Here is a 21,339-nt window from a genome sequence, read left to right on the forward strand (position 1 = left end):
TTGAAGTGCTGTCCACAGGCCCCTAAACCACTATTGTCTCAAGGGAGCTGCAGGATGGAGATGCTGCTGATTTTAGCCTACAGTAAAAATAGCTTTTAGGAGTTGTTAGTCCATCGCTGCTATTACCTTTTCCTCCTGATATTTCAGGATTTTCCCCTTCTAACTCTTTGTTAACTCTATAGTTTTTTGCTTGTCTCAGAAGGACTGTGACCTCAAAGGATAGGTAGTGTGGTTCTTGGGTTAAAACATGACCCCTGTGAGGGTCGCATTCTCATCCTATGTGTAGAGATGTGTGCCTGAAGCCCCTCTCCTCTGCCCCTTCAGGTGATTTTGGACTTGAAAGGTTCTGATTACAGCTGGTCCTATCAGACGCCACCCTCGTCACCCAGCACTACCATGTCCAGAAAGTCAAGTGTCTGCAGGTGAGTGAAGTCCCGGGTCTCCTGTGCTTATCAAGACATCTTTGCAATGTGACCAGGAGCCTGGCCTTTCCCCAGGAGGCATCAGTTTGAAACAGGGTGTAGTCAAGTGGAGAATGCTCTCAGGTTTTAGTCTGTTTTGCCTCCCCCAGGTATTCTCACAGCGAGCCCAAGGCTGACTTTTTCTTTCTGTTTTGAGGAAGTCGACCCAACAGTAGCTGGAACAGAAGCCACAATGGCTTCTGGCCATGTCTCACCCACATTACTGTAGTTTTAAAGTCCGTCCAGTTTTTGTGTCCCCTCTTCCCCCTTATGTCAAGTCACAATGTTACTCGTGGAAATGGACAATCATTTGAAATAGACCTGGGTTCTGTAGGACCATTGCCTAGTTCCATGAGGCAGCTGCTTTTGGCCTGCTGAGGGGCAAAGTTTATTTTGTTCTTGAACGGTGGGCGTGTCTTTGGCCATCACTTCCTGCCCTGGTGCAGTAGAGCACTTGCTGCCAGTCATTTGACTTGACTTTGCAAAATCAAATGGATGTGAGGTAGCCCAAAGAGGGAACGGGGACCTGCCCAAGTCTGTGGGAGATGCCGCTTAGCACCCTGCTGTGTTTCATTTCTCCCTGGAGAGAGTGGGGCGGGGCAGGCAGGTCTGGTCAAGAGGCTTTGTCTTCCCCAAAGATGTTGCCTGGTTTTTCTGGTCACCTTTCACAGGCTCTGTATTTCTGTGAGACAGGAAAATAGTTTTTTCTTTCAGTGGCTCAGTAAGGTTCATCTCATAGGGTAGAACAAGCCACACCCTGCCGTCTCCTCCTCGTAGCCTTACTCGGTCGCTGACAAGAGGTGTCCACTGACAAGAGCTGTCCACTGGAGTCAGTCATGCTCCCCTGTGTCTGGCCGGTCACTGCACATCATCCTAGCACAGGATAGCCACACAGTGTTGTTCCCCTAACGCATCATCTTTAGATTAGAAACCACAGACCCCGGTTTGCAAACCTCGAGGCTTGCTTCTTACCCCAGGTGCTTCTGTAATAATTGCCCTTGACATTTTTGCTCTGCCTGCCTGCAACAGGGACTCTGCTCTTCTTTCTGGTTTCCGTAGGAGCATATATGCTCTTACTAGGGAACGAAGTGCAGGCGGAGATCCTCAAGGGTGAGAGCCATTGTTCTACTTCCGACTTACTGGTTCACCTTAAACACAAGCAGCTTAGCATTGAAAGCTGCCTATGCCGTTAGACAGACAGTTCAACAGAGAAACACCCGCAGAAGAGTCTGGCGGTAGTCAGCTCACCAGCTCTGGTAATAAAATAAAATAAAATGTTTGCACTCAGTCATGCCAAGTTGATTTGCTGATGTGTTTGGCAGGGTGGATGGAATTCACCTTAGGGTGTCAGCCAGTGCTGTTTAGCCGTGTGGCCTCTGGTCATCTGGAGCCAGATAGTCGTCCCAGGATGTGAGACCGTGTCACATACTGTGGATTTAATGGGTTCTGCTCCAGGGTCATGGTTACCACAGGCAGATGAGATCATCCCCACTTTTTCTTTATATTACAAGTGTTAGTCCCGCAGCTTTGTTGGTAAGTGGCGTAATAGAGTTGGGCCTTGTTGGCTTTTTAAAAGAAAAACTTCTCAGGCATGTATTCTGAGCCTGTCACATTGTATCCTCGGAGACCTGAGACCCAGCTCTCTTATTGTCTACCTAAAACTTTCATTTACCAGCTTGATTTGGTCTTTGGCAACATGTTCTGGGGTTTATACTACTTCTCCAGGGCAGGGGGCTAATACTGTTTTGTTTTGCATGTGTGTGCTCTTTCCTCACCCTGCCCCCCTCCTCCATGCCTGCCCCTCTGCTTGGCCCTTACAGCAGTCTGAACAGTGTCAACAGCAGTGACTCCCGGTCCAGCGGCTCCCATTCCCACTCCCCCAGCTCGCATTACCGCTACCGCAGCTCCCACCTGGCCCAGCAGGCACCCGTGAGGCTGTCCAGCGTGTCCTCCCATGACTCAGGATTCATATCCCAGGACGCCTTCCAGTCCAAGTCGCCGTCCCCCATGCCACCTGAAGCTGCCAACCAGGTAAGGATGTCCTTGACCCAATGAGCAACAGGTGCACAGGGTACCCTGGCCATTGTTGAGAGATGAAGCCAAATCCTTGTCTTTAAAGATGATGTCCCAAAGGGAGAGGTGCTCTAAGTTGGGCTGGAAGCCTATCTCCACATCCAGTAATAGTTAAAATGCCATGTTGGTTTGGCAGGCTGTCACATGTAAGTAGATAGCCCCAAAGAACTGGGGCTATCCCTGTAAGTGCCCAGTCTGGTGTGTCATGACCCACAATGGGGACACCCTCTTCATATCACCTCCCTGATGGCAGAGACCATGTCATTGAATAGTTATTCCCTACACTGTTAAGTGTGTTGCCACTGAGAAGGTGGCCCAAGCACCCGTGGACAATTCTTTCTGCATTTTGATCCAGGGAGAAGGAAGGATAGGTATCTCTACCTCTGTTTTAGTTTGGATGATATCTACCCAGCCCAGCGTTCCTGCTGCCTCAGCATGCAGGAACTGGACCAGGCGTTGGGTGCCCCTCATGTGTGTTGTTTTGTGTATATGTTCTTCAGGGTTCCTGTTTCTTAGGACCGGTTTGTCACCTCTGGCTCAACACTCATTAATAAGGGAGGGACATGATTGGTGCCACCACTTGTTGGATCCCATAGCGCCACCTGCTGGTGTGTGGGGGGGGGTAGGAGCTGGACCAGAGAACCTTGTTGCTTAGCCAAAGCTATCAAGTGCAGAGCCTCCTGCTTCGAAGCTCTTCAGCATTACTGAGCCGTCTGAGGCATAGTGGTGTCTTCCCTTCTTCTTCCCCTTTAGACTCAGCTTCCCACAGGAAGGTTCAGGGCCGAGTGCTGCGTTTATTTTCAGTGTGTGTGTCTTAACCGGGGTGTTAGCCTGTCCCTCCTCTGTGCTTCACTAAACCGTGTGCCTGCCGTGCTCCCATGAGTGCATGTGGTCAGAGGAGGGCAGAACCTTTGCCTCCTGAAAGGCCATTCAGTGTGCAATAGAGCTGTGTCTGTGGCTAACGGATTGGAAATTAACATATGTTGCACCCCCATAACCCTTCCTGAGAAAGCAAAGCCTTCTATCCTTTTCATACTTCTGTTGGTGGCCCAAGCATGATTTCTGCCCCAGTAACACGGGGGAAGGAAAAAGGTATTAAATTGGGGGTTTCTGACCTATGAAGGCCTGTACCTGCCTGGCTCATACCCAAGAGTAGAGGATCTGGAGCTAGGGAGCTGGCTCAGTCAGCCGAGAGAACCTGTTGCTCAAGCACAAAGTCTCAGATTTGGATCTTCGACACCCATTTAAAGTTAGGTGAAGTGACACATATTTTTTGTTGGTGCTAGATGTGGAACCCATGTGGACATGGACAGGCGGACAGATGGACACACACACACTTACACACACACGGTAGGCTTTCTGTATATTGGGTGTGGAGCCCAGTGGCATTGACCACTGTCTTACACCTCCAGCCTAGGGTATCGCAGAACTCAAAGGAGAATTGTTCTTTTTCACACAGCTGCTTGTAATCTACAGTAAAGAAGAACTAGTAAGGCCCCCGCTGAATCACACCAGCCAGGGGGTTCCACCTTCCCTGTGGTGTAGTTAGGTACTGTTGATCCCCTTCTTAAGGTGAAAAACCACTGGGGCTCAGAACTTGAAGCCTCCAGGTTCACAGCTGGGAAATGATAGACAGGAAGCATTAATGCAAACCTTTACATTTCTGATCATGGATTGCAAACCAGACACCAAGTTTCCGAGTATGTATTTGATCCTTTGACCTTGCAGGATGGGAAGCTATTGCGGGCTTTAGAAATTTCAAAGCCTGTCCTCAGTGACACACCTCCTCTAGCAAGGCCACACCTTCTAATCCCTCCGAAACAGTTTCACCCACTGCTGATCAACTATTCAAACATGGGACCCATTCTCACTCAAACCTCCACCCCAGGATACAAAGACAAGGCATATCAGTGACCACAAAGATAGAATCTCTACTGCTTCAGAGCTTCAGATAGCCAGGCTAGGGACAGGAGACCTGCAGGCACGTGGACTTAGTGCTCTCAGCACTGGGATGTTTCCCCCACCTGATCCTCTGGTCCTGTCCAGAGGCTTCAGCCTGCAGTGTGCTGGCCACTGGAAATACACACCGATCACAGGACTTCCACGCAAATTCTCCCCAGTCAGGGCACCTCCAGTGTGTCCCACCTTATGGAGCAGACGCTGTGTTGTCAGAATTAGAGCCGTTTGTGTCATCATTCAGCCACGGCTGCCTAGGGACAGTTTTGTGCAAGGTACGATACTCGTGTACCCACAAGGTCCTCCTTGGAGACCAGGCTTCTGGTATATTATCATATGCCCGACAGCACAGCCTTGCCGGCAGGTTCAGTGTGTTAAGCCAGAGTTCCTTACCAGGCACTGGTACCAGTTGATGCCTGCAGGCCCCATAGTCAGCAGGCCAGAGCTTGACTGGATCTCACATTGCTTTCCAGGGGCTTTCTTAAAACCTGTGTGGGTGAAAAATAAGCCTTAACTTACCCTCTGCTTCTCTCGTCCCTCCCTCTTCTGTGTGTCTGTCTGTCTGTCTCCCTCTCTGTAATGCCCTTCCCACCCTGTCCTTCCTTTATTTTCATTATGATTTCTGGTGGCTTGTGGTTTGATTTGTTGGTCCCCTCGTGTGGCTCCCCCCCCTGCTGCAGAACTCATCCAGCTCGGCCTCCTCGGAAGCATCGGAAACCTGCCAGTCAGTGAGCGAGTGCAGCTCCCCCACCTCAGTCAGCTCAGGCTCCACCATGGGCGCCTGGGTGTCCACAGAGAAGGTGACTGGCCAGGGCTGCAGCCACTGTGGGCTGTTCTTCCTGATCTGCCCCCTGCTTACTGTACATGCAGCTGTAGGGACCTGAAAATTCAGGAGCTACTCAAGAGCTGGGCCCTCTGTGGGATAGGACCTGAGCAGGTGGAGGATCCCTGGCTGCCCAGCAGTGGGTTTAGTGAGGCAGAGGAAAGGGAGGTGGGGAATTTGGAGATGTGAAGACTTCTTCCCAGAGCAGGTGTCTGTATTCATCTGTTCTCCCCTCTTCCTCCCTGAACATCCCACAAGACTGTTGGATGTGCCGTCCCCCTGTGTTGGAGGTCATGTGCTTTCCTGCCTTTTCGTTTGCACCCCAGCCCCTCCTCACCTCCATGTGAATCTGCTCCCGAGCCGTGTGACGACTGGGAAACCTGGAATGATCAGATTCATTTGCAGACGAAATGAGCCAATCCCTGGCCCACTGGAATTATGCTTCACCAGCTCAAAAAATTAGACCTCTAAGAACATTGCAAATTAACAATAATGATCAATTTCTAAACCGTCTTGAAACCCAGCTCAGATATTCCCCCGACCAGTCCTTACTGGGTGCCACATCAATGCGATCTCTGCATCCTGGCTCTTGCTCTGCGTCACACGTCATCCGCAGGCAGGAGAGCCTCCATGTTGTTTTATTTGTACATATTCAGGTTTCCCCTGCCCCCAGTGTCAGTACCATCCTGTGTATCGACGCTCATCTTGGTATATTAATTTTTTCCTTTTCTCCTCCCTTTTTTGTTTGTTTCCAGTTGTCTAATGGGTTTTCTCACTTTAGTTTATCAAGTGAGTCCCATTCAGGGCCCATGGGTGCAGGCCCTTCCCCTCATTGCCTGCCTGCCTCCCGCCTGCTCCCTCGGGTCACCTCTGTCCACCTTCCTGACTACGCTCATTATTACACCATTGGGCCCGGCATGTTCCCGTCATCTCAGATCCCTAGCTGGAAGGTTTGTGTCTCCCTTCCCTTCCCTGTCCCGCCCCCTGCCCCCCTTCTCCCTCTCCACTTCTTCCCTCCCTCCTACCCCTCATTGCTCTGTGCTGACATCCTCCCCTAGACTCTCCCCTGCCCTCCCCTTTCTTTCACACTCTGCCTTCTTCCCCACAACCCTTCTTCCTCAGGAAGCCCCCTGGGTGGGTGGGGCAACAAAAACCAGCTGGAGGTACTTCCCTCAGGGAACAGAAAGCTGGTCTTCCTTTAGAGACCAGCAGCCCTGGAGATCAAGGACACTGCCAGGAGGGAGGCCAGACTCCACATCAGGGTGGGGTCTGCTGGCTTCAGTTCCTCCCAGGCCACTTACAGTGTGTTTCATCAGAGCCTATCCGTTCTCCTTGGCCATATGCCCACCTTGTCCCCTGAATGACAATTCTGTTGTCATAACAGAACCACAGCTTTGGATCATTGTATATGCTGTAGCTTAGTGGTATATGAAGACTTTAGTTTTGATTGCTTTATATTGAAACGTGTTTGCTTCAATATAAAAATCAAAATTGTAAGTGATCCCCAACAGTGCAGTTGAGGCTCCAGGAGGGTAAGTCGGTCCCTGGGCTGCCAGCATTTTGAGTAGATTGTGACTTCATCTCAAACTGGCAGCAGGTCCTAGAGCCCTGTGTCAGAGAGGCCAGCTTCCCAGGAGTGGGGGATACCGCTGTAGAGTGGCTGGCAGCATGCTCTCGTGCCCCCTGGTGGCCACTTGGCCAAGTCGTTCAGTCTCTAGGAGAGTGGTTCCTCCAGACAGAAGGGCAGCCTGGATCCTTGGGATGGCTAGCTCTCCCCTGGCTAACACTTTGTATCTAACAACCACCTGTCAGGTGGCCTCTGCCTGCCTGGGTTGTTGAGAGTATTTAATCTTTGGGCAGGGATGAGGGTAGGGGAGGTACCTAGAGACTCTCAGTTGAGTGTTGGCAGGCAGAAGAGCTAGGGGCTAGCCTCTGCTAGAACTGCCTTGTGTGGGGGTGGTTGCCACCCTCCGTCTGCGTTGGGAGCCATGGCTTTTGACCACACTGTTCTACTCAGGACTGGGCAAAGCCAGGACCCTACGACCAGCCACTGGTGAACACCCTCCAGCGCCGCAAAGAGAAACGGGAGCCAGATGCCAATGGGGGCGGACCCACTAGTACAGGAGGGCCGCCTGCAGCTGCGGAAGAGGTGCAGAGACCGAGGAGCATGACTGTGTCAGCTGCCAGCAGGGTGATATACCTATTCTCTGTATCTGGTTGGGTTCACATAGTCCTTGGGGACCTGATAGCCATCAGCTGGAGTAGTGGGGCTCTGTTCTTCTTCCTCTGCCTCACAGTGTGTAAAAGACCCCGGGTGCACCCTTAGGTGGGACTAAGCCATGTAGAACTCCCTGTTCCTGAATGGGAACTGTGCAGGTCTAAGTAGCCACCTGAGTCTACTGGCTGGTGCTCAGAGCAGTCGTCCAAGGTCCCACCTACAGCAGTGTGTATGCGGTGGCTCTGGTCTCTGAGTTTTCACGTCCCTGGTGGCTTGTGTGTCTCCGTCCTCTGTCCTGCAGCCCGGTGAGGAGATGGAGGCCTGTGAGGAACTGGCGCTTGCCCTGTCACGGGGCCTCCAGCTGGACACGCAGAGAAGCAGCCGAGACTCACTGCAGTGCTCCAGCGGCTACAGCACTCAGACCACCACCCCGTGCTGTTCCGAGGACACCATCCCCTCCCAAGGTACGAGGCGCCCAGCTTGCCGTCCGGCTTTCCGGGCAGCTCCAGGTGAGGAGGCAGCGAGCTGGTGGCTGTTGTACACAGCGTAACTCCTGGCTACCAGTGGGCTTTGGAATTGCTCTGTCATCTGAGGGTGCTTTGGGGCGTGATCTGTAGTTGACAGAGAGCTAGCTGCTGTGTAAGAAATGACCTGAATGGGAACGATTTTGCTTGTTTCTCACTGTCCATGTATTAGTGCTCCCCAACTTGAAACGAGACACCTACAGTTAAGAACAGCTTCGTGTTTGCTTTGTTCTGTGTGAAGCACCACTTTTTCCCTTGAATAATCTTCACAGTCATGCACGGGGGAGAGATTTTTCTCCCCATTTTACAAATGTGGACATTGAAGCTCAGTACCTTGACCAGATCCACACAACTCCTGGCTAAGAGATGGAGTCTAGTGCCTAAGTTCTTAACTTACCCAGTCAAAGCCCCGTCTGCCTGCCTCTCTCCCTCTTCCCACCACATGCACAAGGCAAGCAGAACTGACATCTGGCAGCTAGAATCACTGTGATGTGGTTGGCCAAAAGCCACTTGCAACTTGCAAGCCATGAGTCAAAGATCTGAGCCAGTGAATCTTAAGTAAAGTTGCCCCCTACCCAGACATTGTGAAGAATCTAGGCACATCTTTACTCGTGCTCTGTTGGGGTGCTACTGGTATCGAGAAGGCAGAGACTGAGAGCTATGCTAACCCCGTCTAGAGTAGCAGCTCTCCAGACCTCACCCAACAAAGAATTATCTAGTCTCAAGCCCCACATTTCAGTTGACTTGTTGTTCAGAAGCTTGACCATGCGATGCTTACTGTACCCCCCCCCCACCGGCCCTGAGACATGCATGGCGCCAGTTTAAAGCAGGCGTGAAGGCATGAGCCTTTGTGCTTTGCTTTCAGGAGCTGCTCCATCCTCTAGCCTTCCTAACTGCCAGCAGTTGGTTGTCAGGGAGTCGGTCTGGACCAGAGGATGGGACAGTGTATCTCCTTTCACCCTCTGCATTCCTCTCAGAGTGGTTGGTGGCAGCTTTGTCACTGCCCAGCAGTCTTAGGGCCTTCCCCAGTCTCACAGTTCTCTGCTGTGGGTACCCAGGGTACATTAGTGAGCAGAGCAAAGGGCTCCTGTCGGGAATTGGTACTGAGGCAGAATATGTCAGCATCTGGGCAGGGGAGGGGGAGGCCACGTGTCCTCCTGCCATGGCCTGGGAAAAGAATGGTCACCCTGGACCCAGACCTGGCTAATCAATCCTCCCCTCAGTTTCAGATTATGACTACTTCTCAGTGAGTGGCGACCAGGAGGCGGATCAGCAGGAGTTTGACAAGTCCTCGACCATCCCACGGAATAGTGACATCAGCCAGTCTTACAGGCGGATGTTCCAGGCTAAGCGTCCAGCCTCAACTGCTGGCCTTCCCACCACCCTCGGACCCGCTATGGTCACACCGGGGGTGGCGACCATCCGACGGACCCCTTCCACCAAGCCTTCTGTCCGTCGGGGGACCATTGGAGCTGGTCCCATCCCCATCAAGACACCAGTGATCCCTGTCAAGACCCCAACTGTCCCAGACCTCCCTGGGGTTTTGCCATCCCCTCCAGATGGGCCAGAGGAGAGGGGTGAGCATAGTCCTGAGTCTCCCTCTGTGGGGGAGGGACCCCAGGGTGTCGCCAACATACCCTCTTCCTTGTGGAGTGGCCAAGCCTCTGTCAACCCTCCACTTCCAGGCCCAAAGCCCTGTATACCTGAGGAGCACAGACAGGCGATCCCAGAGAGCGAGGCTGAAGACCAGGAGAGGGACCCCCCAAGTGCCACTGTCTCCCCAGGCCCGATTCCAGAGAGTGACCCTGCAGCAGACCTGAGCCCGAGAGAAAGCCCTCAGGGAGAAGACATGCTGAATGCCATCCGAAGGGGTGTGAAGCTGAAGAAGACCACCACCAACGATCGCTCAGCCCCTCGTTTCTCTTAGGCTCTCAGAGTTCCCAGGAAGTGCTGCCAGTGGGAAATGAACTCTTTCATTAATAAAACCTAATTTGTCTGATCCATTCCAGTCTATAATCAAGCAAAAGATTTTGTAGGCAATTCGGAATTCTGCTCTTTTGAAAGTATTCATCTTTAGATAAAAATTAAAAAGCAACATATGTAATTGACATAATCTTGATCTTTTAATTTGTAAATATTGACAGTTTCTTTCTGCATATTTTAATCTTAGTTTCCCTTTTGATTTTTCTGAAGGTGCCAAATTCCATTTAACTTTTTTACAAGTCTTTGTAAAATTTTAAATGCATAAAGGGGAGGGGGCGGGTTGGGACTGGGAACCTCGGAGTAATTTCACAAAAGGATTACATACTTATTCTTTTTCTTCCCTCAAGCTTTTGTAGATGCATTGTAGTCGTCTAGTTTAGAAGCAAATTCAAGTTATTTTAATGGACAAACACAATGGATAAGGGGTAAAGCCCTCATCCACGTATACTGTGTTCTGGATGAGAAAGGCAGGAGTAACAATTGAGCAATATGCAGAGAAGTAAACCCGGACATGGTGGACTGTGTTGGGATTGGGGGGAGGGCTGTGGGAGGGGCACACTGTCAATTTAGCCAATCCTGTTACATTTAAGAGTAGCCTTGTAGGTTGAATTTCCAGTAGCTTCATGGTTAACGCATCCGAATAAGCCATACTAGATTGCAGTGTTTGTTTCTGTAGGGTTTTTTAAGGACTTCCTTTCTCCCAGCATTCCTCTTGACCGCACATAGCACCCACATCCAGTCCCACGCATGCTGCTGCCACAGGTAGACATAGACCCCTATTACTTTCTCGTCTTATACTCACTTCCACTGAATCCAATACATCCAAAGGGGTAAGGCAATTCAGAAAACGTGAAAACACTTAAAAATGATAGCAGGGAATTCTTAGATATAGAAAATGCCTTTTACTTAACTGTGCCCAGCAGGCTGGGTACCTTAAAAAACCCAGATATTTTGAAGAAAAAAAAAAACTCAAACAGATTTATCAAGGGTAACCAGCTTGGAGTCTAGCAATTTTGCCAATGTGCTTACTATTCAGGGGGCTTGTTTTTCTTCCATTCCGTAAATAAGGGCAGTTGATTGGCTTCTAAACACCGGAGCGAAGAGGATTTATTTACTGTCATTGGGAGTCTGATCTCTAGTCAGGCAATGTTTTTTCTTCTTTTTAAATGGGTCTTTTATTTTAAAGTGGAAGTTAAATTTGTTACAATGCCCATCCCTAAAGTCAACAGAGATATTTGTAGATGTCAAGGAATCATGTTGAAGACAGCCTGTCTAAAAGGCCAGGTCCTCAGCAGTCCAGTGGCTGACAGTCCACATTTGACTTTGTAGGACAAGAAGCTTGGTGGGTCCTATGTGCTCTGCATATCTCTGTTGGCTCCGACCTTTGATGACATAAGCTTATACTTTAATACATAACCACATTGGATGTGCGAGTACTGTTCCTCTAGTCATTGTTCTACATATTAACGTTTAACACTGCTGTGATTGCTCCAAGGACATTTTATGTTATGGCTTTAAAGCAAAGGCATGATTATTAGAAATGACTTAAGCTCTTTTCTTTGAAAAACAAGCTCCTTTTACACACTATAAGCAAACAGTAGTGCCTGTGGTTTAGCCCACCAATCTTGATGACTCAAAGTAGCTGATGCATTGTGCATATGATGCTTGAGATGGTTTTTGCAGATGCAGAAATCGCTGCAAGGTCATTCTAATAGATACAAGTGGTATTTTAAACCTTTGAAAGGAATGGATGTAACTGTACGTTGGTACAGCTTTTCACTTGTTTAGTTTTTAAACGTTAGTATAATCTGAATAAAGCTAATATAAACTGTTGCCAAATTCAATGTAGAAAGAATGTGACAAACACCTTGGGTAGTTCTGTTTGTGTTTTTGCATATTGTAAAAGCAGTGTCACAGCTGAAATGCCCTTCTAAAGGTAAATTATTGTGGTTTAGTTGCTAGTTTGTATTGAGAGTTGACCTCTCCCTGTGCAGTTTTTGTTCTAAACTTGTATAATAACAGTGTGTAAAGTGTCTCCCTTCTACAATGTAACAACTGCTTCAGCCTACCTTATAAATAAAGAACCACTAAGAAAAAAAGTCCTTAAGTCTCATTCACATTGAGGTCTTACCAAATGTCAGAACATGGACCTAGTCTCAAAATAAGCTTAGAAACGTTGAAGAAGTTATTTCTGTGGCAGTTGGGAGATTTAACGGTGAGGGTTGTTTAAACTAATGATTTGAAAAGTTCCAGTGAGTTAAACCAAAACCTAAAAGCAAGCAGTTTGTACTGGCGGGCTGCCTCACTTTTCCTTTAAAGGCTGAGTTTCAACTATGCAGCCCTGGCTGAGCTGAAACTGCAGACCAGGGTAGTCTTGAACTCAACATTGAGATCTTCCTGCCTCTGTATCCTGAGTGCTGAGATTACAGGTGTGCACTTCTTTAAAATGCTGGCATCATGGGCAGTGGTGGCGCACACCATTAATCCCAGCACTTGGAGGCAGAGGCAGGCAGATCTCTGAGTTCAAAGCCAGCCTGGTCTGCAGGGAGTTCCAGGACAGCTACACAGAGAAACCCTTGAGAAACAAAAACAAGGAAAAATGCTGGCTTGAGTGTCCACGGTGTGTATGGAGGTCATTGAGTGTCCACGGTGTGTGTATGGAGGTCATTGAGTGTCCACGGTGTGTGTATGGAGGTCATTGAGTGTCCACGGTGTGTGTATGGAGGTCATTGAGTGTCCACGGTGTGTGTATGGAGGTCATTGAGTGTCCACGGTGTGTATGGAGGTCATTGAGTGTCCACGGTGTGTGTATGGAGGTCATTGAGTGTCCACGGTGTGTGTATGGAGGTCATTGAGTGTCCACGGTGTGTGTATGGAGGTCATTGAGTGTCCACGGTGTGTGTATGGAGGTCATTGAGTGTCCACGGTGTGTATGGAGGTCATTGAGTGTCCACGGTGTGTATGGAGGTCATTGAGTGTCCACGGTGTGTGTATGGAGGTCATTGAGTGTCCACGGTGTGTGTATGGAGGTTACTGGGCAATCTGGACTGTTCTCCCCTTCACATACATGGGTCTGGGGAAAAACAGGCTTGGCTGCTGGCTGGCCTTCTCTGCTTTACCTTTTTAAAAACAAATACTAAAAAAGGCCTGCTCTATCCTTACCTTTACTGTGAACAATCCATGCTCAGTAGAGGAGACATCTGGATGCCTGCATCCCACGTTAGACCTTCACCTGGCCATCAAACCTGCACTCCATCTCCAGAAAGCCCTGAACTCCATGCCTCCTATGTGCTCCTCACAGGAGAGTTGCTGTTTTCCTAAGACTAATATCCCATTAATAAAATCTTTAGAAGTAGCTAGGGGTAGCAGTGCATGCCTGGAACCCTAGCAAACATGAAGCTGACCGAGAACCCACATAAACCCGGCTCTTTTCCTTTTAGTCCTCTATTTCTCTTCTGTTTATGCCTTCCCTTTACTACTTAAGGCTTCATCTTTAAGTCTCAACTCAGTTGGGCTAGAGAGATGGCTCAGTGGATAAAGCACTTAGAGGGACCTAAGTTTGGATCCCCAGAACTGCTGGGTACAGCAGTGCCTAAGAGACTTCATCTCTCAGGTGGAAGGTGAGGACCACCTCAGTTCTCTGCCCTGCTTGTGTGTGCCCACTGCACGCACCCCTGCTTGTGTGTGCCCACTGCACGCACACAAAGCTAAGCTGTCAGCCCGGGCCTAACAATCTAGCATCTGTTCTCTAAACCTTTTCCTCACTGAGCACATCTGCTATCAATATGATTCTACGTGAGTTTTTCTTAGCATGATATATACAGTAAAAACCAAACCACAGTCCAGGAATACTCAGTGCCACAGTAATCCTGGGAAGAACACCTCCGTCAGCCGAGCATGGTTAGTTGGTTTTATTAGGGCAAGTGTGAACATGTTCTCTTGCTTCTCCACTTGCAAGCATCAACAGTGAGGTCCTGTATCTACACAGGCCGATCTCGAGGTCTGGTCACAATATGCCACCACAGTGGGGGCAAGTCACCTTCCTTTCTTGCAGGAGGCAAAGCTTCAGTCATAATACCATCAGGTGGTGTCTCCTCCTGCAACTGCTTAACCTAGAAGGGGACAAGGAAGGAATAATTACCAAAGGAATCTAACGCTAAGACCAGTCTACCATGCTCACGACAGCTTTCCTGTGACCTGTCTCCTCCCACCCTGACTCTCAGCATCAAGACAAATTTCATATAAACTTCCTCACAACAACTCTTCTCTTGGAAGAGTCCTTTTGTTTTTTGAAGTCAGTGTCTTTTTATGGAGCCGAGTCTACTAGCCTGGAACTTGCTATGTAGCCCAGGCTGGCCTCTAACTCCTCAGGCTACCCCTCTTCTTAAGCAAAGCCATCTTCCTGATTCCTCTTGTCATGGTCTCCCACTGGTCCCAGGAAAGCATTTTCATCTTAGCTAAATGCTCCAAAAGCACTGTGAGGAAGCCCCAGTTCAGTGTATTAGGGATGCCAATTAAGAAGATCCTGAGAATGGCCAGGTCAAGAATTCAGGTGAATTTTAAACCTTTTTACAGCACTTCATAGAAAACATGGTGCCCCTTGGCCACAGAGGCCTTTCTATTCCACCGTAGCCAACGACTTCTAATACCAACATCCTGAACTTTCTCTCTTAGAGCCAGTACAACTTCCAAAATAGTGAACTGAGATAGCCATCTCTAGCTACTGCTGCCCGCCGGCTATCTTCGTAAATGCCCTCTGAGACTCTAGAAACTAATCTACACATACCTTCCCCCATCCGGAGCTCTCTACATCAGCCTCTGTTTTCCTTTTAAAATAAAACTCACCTCACAGAGAACCCCGCCCGCCTTTGCCACCCGAGTGCTGGGATTAAAGGCATATGTGACCACTGCTCAGTTCATCTTTATGGTTAAATACAAGTTGAAGACTCACAAATACTTATAGACAAGACTCCTACACCTAAAGATGCCAACTGGAATCTCTATTTCACATCTGCCAGATTCTTAAACATCTGCCTTCCTAACTGATTATCCTGGACACAGGAGGCTTCCCCCCACCTTACCCATCTTCCCTATCTCAACCACCACCTCTGACATGTCCCTGCCCTCAACCAATGAACACCCCTCCAGGGGACATCCAGAATGTCTCTTTCCTCCCGCACAGATACTGTACGGCTTTACTGTGGGCCACACAACTCTCCACTTAATTACTATACTAACATAAACTGGACTCCTGTTTCCTCATGTCACCTCCAACATATCGTTCATGCTACGGCAAGAGCCGCTAATATCTAACTCTGAACATCTTAAATTGAATGAAAAATGCCTGCGGCTCTAGAATAGAGAAGGGAAAACAACTGGATAGAACAGGAAAAATAGGAGAAGTGGGAGAAGGGCAAAGGAAAATAGAGAACAGTGACACCCAAAACATACTAGAGAGAGACAACTTATTGGGAAGACGGCCACTGTGAAACACAGTGAGAAACTGAAAGTCTAGTTGTTAAGGCTGAACTGTGGACCTCAGCCACAGAGGCAAACTCTTTTCACAGGCTGACCAAGCCAAAGGCCATGAAGCACAGTCAAAGACACACCTCCCGATCCCAGCTTTCCATCCTCAGCTTCTTCCACTGCTCTCTCTTAGAAAAGTAATCAGGATACACGGCTTTCTCAGAGGGATGCCAGTAATCTAAGCACCATTCCGGAACCTGCCAGGAGAGAAAATCGTGTGTTATTCCACAGGCTACCTTTACCAACACCACGGACAAGGCCTGCTCAGGAGATAGAAGACAAAACTCAAGGGGCTTCTATGACCAAGTATGGGCTGGACAGAAGGCTTAATTGGTAAAATACAGTACTTCCACTCTCGCCTGAGAACCTGAGTTCAGAGTCCCAGTGCCCATGAAAGAGCAGGCATGGTGATGAGCACCTGTTATGCTGGTGACAGGCAAGTGAAGACAGAAGGGTCCTTGGAGCTGATTGGCCACCCGGCCTAGCCAAAACAACAGGCTCCAGGTTCAGTGAGAACCATCTCAAAAATAAAGGGAAGAGCAACTGAGGAAGATGCCCCAAGTTAGCTCTGGCCTCTACAAGTACACCCACCAACACATAGGTATCACACACATATACCTATACGTGTGTGTGTGTATGTGTGTGTGCGCGTGTGTAAAACTGTTACTATCACTGTTTCAGACTCTGACGAGCAGTGGGCAAGCGGACATGGGCGGTAAGAGAGAATACCCACAGTCAAGGGGCTTGTGGCTCAAACATTACAGTTAGTCCGAGAAAGCTGGCACCACTGCTCTCTGGATGTATTCCCTAAACACCAAGAATGACAGAAACATTACCTGAGTGTCCTGAGCAACACTCAGCACCAACCCAAACTGGCTAACTCTAAGACCCCAGATGAGCTGCACACCAAACACTTCAACACTGTGCTTTGTCAAAAGTACAACTGCAAAACCTTAGAGCGGACTTTATGAGAAGACGAGAGAAAAACGTTTTGCTGCCAGGGAAGATGTAGCCGCTGCTCAGTGGCACGTCGTATACAGAGCTGAGGTCTGGGGCGGGGACAAAGCTGGTCCTTGAGAAGCAGTTGCGTGGAGCCTCGCTCACCTTGTAGCATTCGTATCTCTCGTAGGAGGTGCCCCCAGGAGACTCAGGGAAGATGTACGGCTGAGGGTGCTGGTTCTGCCAGAATTCTTCTTCCGCTGCCCTCAGCAGCTGGGTAGCCTTCATCATATCCTTCTCATTCCTATGTTCTTCAAACCGGGCTCTCAACAAACAAGCAAAGTACCGGTATTTGTCCCTTAAATCAAAATGATTGCGGACATCAGAACAGTTATCTACTTGATTGGTCAGATCAGCATTCCTACCAACGCATCACAGGTGAGCAACTTTTTAGTACCTCATCGACCTCTCAAGTCACTGGCTACTTTATCTGCAGCCCTTCAAAGAGCAACAGACTCAGTATCAGTACAGCCTGGTCACTTCCCTCTCATCAGCAACAGACTCAGTATCAGTACAGCCTGGCCACTTCCCTCTCATCAGCAACAGACTCAGTATCAGTACAGCCTGGCCACTTCCCTCTCATCAGCAACAGACTCAGTATCAGTACAGCCTGGCCACTTCCCTCTCATCAGCAACAGACACTGTATTAGTACAGCCTGGCCACTTCCCGGCTCATCAGCAACACTGCATTAGTACAGCCTGGCTGGCCACTTCCTCTCTCCTCCAAGGAATGAGGATTTTGCCATGAAAGGGAAAGGCAACAGCTCTTGCAGGTTCACTCAATATGCATTCAGAGGCAACTGCTACAGGTCCTCCCTTCTTGTGCTAGATGCCGTGCCAATCCTGGAGATGCACAGACGACTAAGAAGGGAGGTGTGACTCAGTGGAAAGAATTCTGCTCAAATCATGTAGGTGGTGCTCGAACGCTGATCTTCACGCCTGCTCACAAACTTCAAGTCAGTAACCGTTTGGTGTTGAAGAAACTGTGAGCAGACATCAGGAGCCTTCGACAACAGTTCAGGCCACAGATGGCAAGGGCCTAAATCAGGGAGCTGACAGCAGACAAGTCATAGGAAAACAGAACAAATGCCTATCTACTTGACCAAGTTAAGAGCGCGAGCCTCGCTAGACTACTGCTTAACTAGCTGTAGAGTCTCGGGTAAATTACTTAATGTATCTAAAGGCTGACATAAAGATCCCATGAGCTGCTGGGTGGTGGTGGTGACATAAGCCTTTAACCCCTGCTCTCGGGAGGCAGAGGCAGGTGGATCTCTGTGAGCTTGAGGACAGCCTGGTCTAAAGAGCTAGTTCCAGAACAGCTGGGGCTGTTACACAGAAAAACATGTCTCGAAAACAAACAAAAATATTTTTTAAAAAGTCCCACATGTAGTGATATTTTATCTGTATTTTAATAAATAAAACTTGCTTGAAGATCAGAGTAAAACTTATCAGCCTTACTGACCAGGCAGTGGTAACATACACCTTTAATCCCAGTAGCCATGTTAGTTTGCCGTAGAAACCGGGCAGTAATGGTGCACGCCTTTAATCCCAGACTAGAGAGGAACATGAAACGGGAGAAGACAGCTCTCACACAGTCTCATTCTGAGATTCCTGGAGGCAGGATTGCTGTTCCAGACTGAGGCAGAGGTAAGAGCCAGTGGCTGGCTATTTTGCTTTTCTGACCTACAGGCTGAACCCCAATTTCTGTCTCTGGGTTTTTATTAACCGTGCTACACCCATGAGATGAGAGGAGATGACAGGAGACTTCTAGAAGGTCATGGGCCAACTAGCCTGGCATACCCAGCGCTGAACAACAAAAAGACCCTTTCCCAGACAAGGGGGAGGGGCGAGGACTGACACGGAGGTTGTCCTCCATGTCCACACATGTGACACTACATTTGCAGTTGGTTTGTTTTTTAAAGGAAGTGATTCGGTGAGGACTGAGAAAGGGTGTCAGATTTAAAATGCGTTGGGCCAGCGTTGACATAGTAACTGGTGTGAGCACTCCCTCCACGATCGTGACCTCCAGTATGTCCAGGTGCACTACAGCATGACCTGAACTCTTGAAAGCTTAACTTCTGTAAGACTGACAATTCTCTCATCTACGCGTTTACCTGCCACTTTCCCCACTAATCCATGAGGGAACTGCAGCTTTAAAAAGGAATAACTGTCATTCACTTGGCCTCCCGAACAGAAGCTGGCAAATGCTGCCAAAGAAATAAGAAAATCTGAGGAAAGAAGCTAACCACTGTACAACGGTGCACAGGGCACGCGCCTGCTTAACAAAGAGGTCCAGTCACGGACTTGCATCCTAGGATTCAGAGACAACCTCCGCAGGCCTTCCAGGGCCGCTCAGTTTTCCAGCATTTTCTTGGACGTCCTTCATGTGAGACTAGGCATTAGGATGAGTGTGGAGGTCAAACATTACAGATCTTGGGCTGTTACCCACCTTGCATTTCTTTTTCTTTTTTTAATATTTATTTATTTACTATGGACACACTATTCTGTTTGCATATATATGTCTGTAGGCCAGAAGAGGACACCAGCCCTCATTACAGATGGTTGTGAGCCATCATGTGGTTGCTGGGAATCGAACTCGGGTCCTTTGGAAGAGCACACAATGCTCTTAACCACTGAGCCATCTCTCCAGCCTCCCACCTTGCATTTCTTTTAGGTCATGAAATTCTACTTGTCTTAATACTGTATCGTTGTATTGTTGTTTGTTTATTTGTAAAAAATAAAAAAGTAGCATAGGCTGGCCCCTCAAATTCATTGTGCAACCGAGGATTTCTCTGTCTCCCCCAGAATATGCCACCATATGAGGCTCTTAACAGTAAGAGTCACAGTTGGTTGATGAGATTTATGTAGGAGGGGAAAACCACGCATCGGTAATGAGAAGGAGCGATCAGATAAAGCTAAACAGAGGAAAGATGATGGACAGGAGCGAGACTGATGATGTTTTTGCGTTAGAAACCTAAATTTTAATCCTAACTTGGCCACGCTGACGTTGAAGCTGGATAGTGCTGAGCAGGTCAATTCCTGAGGCTGCTCATCTGTAAAACAAAGCTAAAATAATCGCCAACTTCCGAGTTACTCTGCAAACTTAAACATCATGTACGTTTTAACGTTGCTATTAGGAACGACTGAGTCGCGAAAAGGTTAGCGCTGGACCCCTGACAATGACAGCCCGAGGTATTTTGTGCTTATTCTCTTCATGCAACCTTCTGCGCTGGACCCCGGCCCCACCCCCACACAATCGTCTCCACCAGATCAAACAAGCAGACGGCTGCAACAGGATCCAGGTTCAAGGGCGGACTCCCGTCACTGTGGTCCCAAGTCCTTGAGCAGTCCCGACCCACAGGGCTTCTTAGCCTCCGCCCCCCGAGTCCCCTCTTCCCACCTGTGGATACACCACGACTCGAGGTGGCGCAGCGCGCGCTTGTAGAGCCGCAGCACCTTCTGCTGGTGCGTCAGGTAGGCTGGAGCAGCGCAGAACGCCATAGCGCCCGGCTCACCTTCAGCGGCCGCCGCGGGGGCTGCCGGGTACCCGGAAGGGGGCGATCGCGAGGCGGAGCCGGAAGGTTGAGCGTGCTCCCGGGACACTTCCGCTTCTGCCGGGGAGGAGCCTGCCGCGCTGTCATGAGTCGCTTCAAGTTCGTGGGTAAGGGCGGGTTTTCCTTGGCTCTGGGCCTTGCTGGCGGTCTCGGGTCCCCTCTTCGCGGCGTGGCCTTTCGAGGGTGCAGAGGATTCCGGGACGCCTCGCGTGCCGGCAATGAGTGATCCTGTTTCTGATCAGGGATGGTTTCCTGAGTGTGTGTATTCATTTGTGAGAACGCACGAGTTGTGTATAATTGTGATTGTGCCCCTTTTTTGTATTTTATTCAATTGAAAATAGACCAGTAAGTGTCGGAGTGTCTGTCAGCGGTAGACTGCTTGCTAGCATGGGCTAGCCCCTGAGTCCCCCATACCCACAAAAGAAAAAGAAAGCACCGTCCCCAAGTTTATCACTATATTCTCTTGCTACTCTTCACGGCCTGCCGGACAATGCCTTCAAGGTACCGGTTCACCCAGCATCCGTTCATATCACAGATGACTGATAGACTTGGCATTGGGTCCTAGGAACGTGGCAGGGTCCACAGGCAGGTGGAAAAGAAACACAATTTGTGTTACTTGGCAAGTACCGCGATCCATTCAACAGCTGGAGAGTGCGGCGGGGATTCAAAATGACACTTGGGAAAACTTTGGGGACACTGTAAAAGGTAGGGTTGGAAGGATAACTTGGAACCCAAAAGCCTCGATTACTTAAGTGTCACTCTGTATATAAATGCCAGTTATATGAAAAGAATCATGCCCTCTGGGATGCAGTTGTGGGTCATTTCATCATGAGCCTTGTCTTTGTGGAATTTCCGGCTACTTAAGGGTGAGAAGAGGCGATGATGAGGTTACCCAGATAGTCAGTCCGTAATTCAGTGGCAGAGAAGGAGAGGCGGGGAAGTATTTCAGATTTTGAATCAGGGCGGCCATGAAAGGACAGAAGCGGAGCTTGACATGAGGTGCTAGGAAGTGGTGTGTCCTGGAGAGGGCGCAAGAGCCCCTCGGACTCCTTGCCTCTGCCGTCTCTATACCTGCTACTGGTTGTTTAGAGTCTAGGCTGAGGGTGTCCAGGTTCTCGATCCAAAGAACTAAAAAGAAGGGCTCGTTTTTTTTTACTTGCAATGTTTTTATAATAATGTTTAAAATATATTTAATGTGGATTGTGAGTATATCAGAGAAAAC

At 49.1% G+C, this 21,339-nt stretch overlaps 3 protein-coding genes across 24 annotated transcripts in view; 2 read left to right on the plus strand and 1 right to left on the minus strand.

Moving 5' to 3' along the window:
- Positions 1-12,137, plus strand: part of Mtss1 (MTSS I-BAR domain containing 1) — a 138,019-nt gene extending 125,882 nt beyond the window's left edge. For 3 of the 18 annotated variants that reach the window (XM_075960936.1, XM_075960939.1, XM_075960940.1), the window contains 6 exons: positions 325-422; positions 2,282-2,492; positions 6,069-6,263; positions 7,331-7,504; positions 7,833-8,040; positions 9,279-12,137. In XM_075960936.1, the coding sequence (XP_075817051.1) occupies positions 325-422; positions 2,282-2,492; positions 6,069-6,263; positions 7,331-7,504; positions 7,833-8,040; positions 9,279-9,982 (1,590 nt within the window). In that variant the 3' untranslated portion in view covers positions 9,983-12,137. Of the gene's footprint in view, positions 1-324; positions 423-2,281; positions 2,493-5,170; positions 5,291-6,068; positions 6,264-7,330; positions 7,505-7,832; positions 8,041-9,278 lie in introns of all 18 variants that reach the window. The other 15 variants (XM_075960937.1, XM_075960943.1, XM_075960946.1 and 12 more) reach the window with 11 other exon arrangements.
- Positions 12,138-13,934: 1,797 nt separating this feature from the next.
- On the minus strand, positions 13,935-20,122 carry Ndufb9 (NADH:ubiquinone oxidoreductase subunit B9). Its single transcript, XM_075960969.1, has 4 exons — positions 19,964-20,122; positions 16,669-16,861; positions 15,648-15,761; positions 13,935-14,150 (listed from the first exon to the last, which is right to left on the minus strand). The coding sequence occupies exons 1-4, from the start codon at positions 20,062-20,064 to the stop codon at positions 14,019-14,021; spliced, it is 540 nt and encodes a 179-aa protein (XP_075817084.1). The 5' UTR covers positions 20,065-20,122; the 3' UTR covers positions 13,935-14,018.
- A 24-nt stretch (positions 20,123-20,146) lies between these two features.
- The window catches only part of Tatdn1 (TatD DNase domain containing 1), a 34,758-nt gene continuing 33,565 nt past the window's right edge, over positions 20,147-21,339 (plus strand). For 3 of the 5 annotated variants that reach the window (XM_075960963.1, XM_075960958.1, XM_075960961.1), the window contains exon 1: positions 20,214-20,224. Coding sequence is in view for 2 of the 5 variants with exons in the window: in XM_075960962.1 (XP_075817077.1) it covers positions 20,203-20,224 (22 nt within the window). In the remaining 3 variants the exon portion in view is untranslated. Of the gene's footprint in view, positions 20,225-21,339 lie in introns of all 5 variants that reach the window. The other 2 variants (XM_075960962.1, XM_075960957.1) reach the window with 1 other exon arrangement.

The sequence above is a fragment of the Microtus pennsylvanicus genome, chromosome 2 (assembly GCF_037038515.1).
Source record: "Microtus pennsylvanicus isolate mMicPen1 chromosome 2, mMicPen1.hap1, whole genome shotgun sequence".
In the NCBI taxonomy this organism is placed as follows: domain Eukaryota; kingdom Metazoa; phylum Chordata; class Mammalia; order Rodentia; family Cricetidae; genus Microtus; species Microtus pennsylvanicus.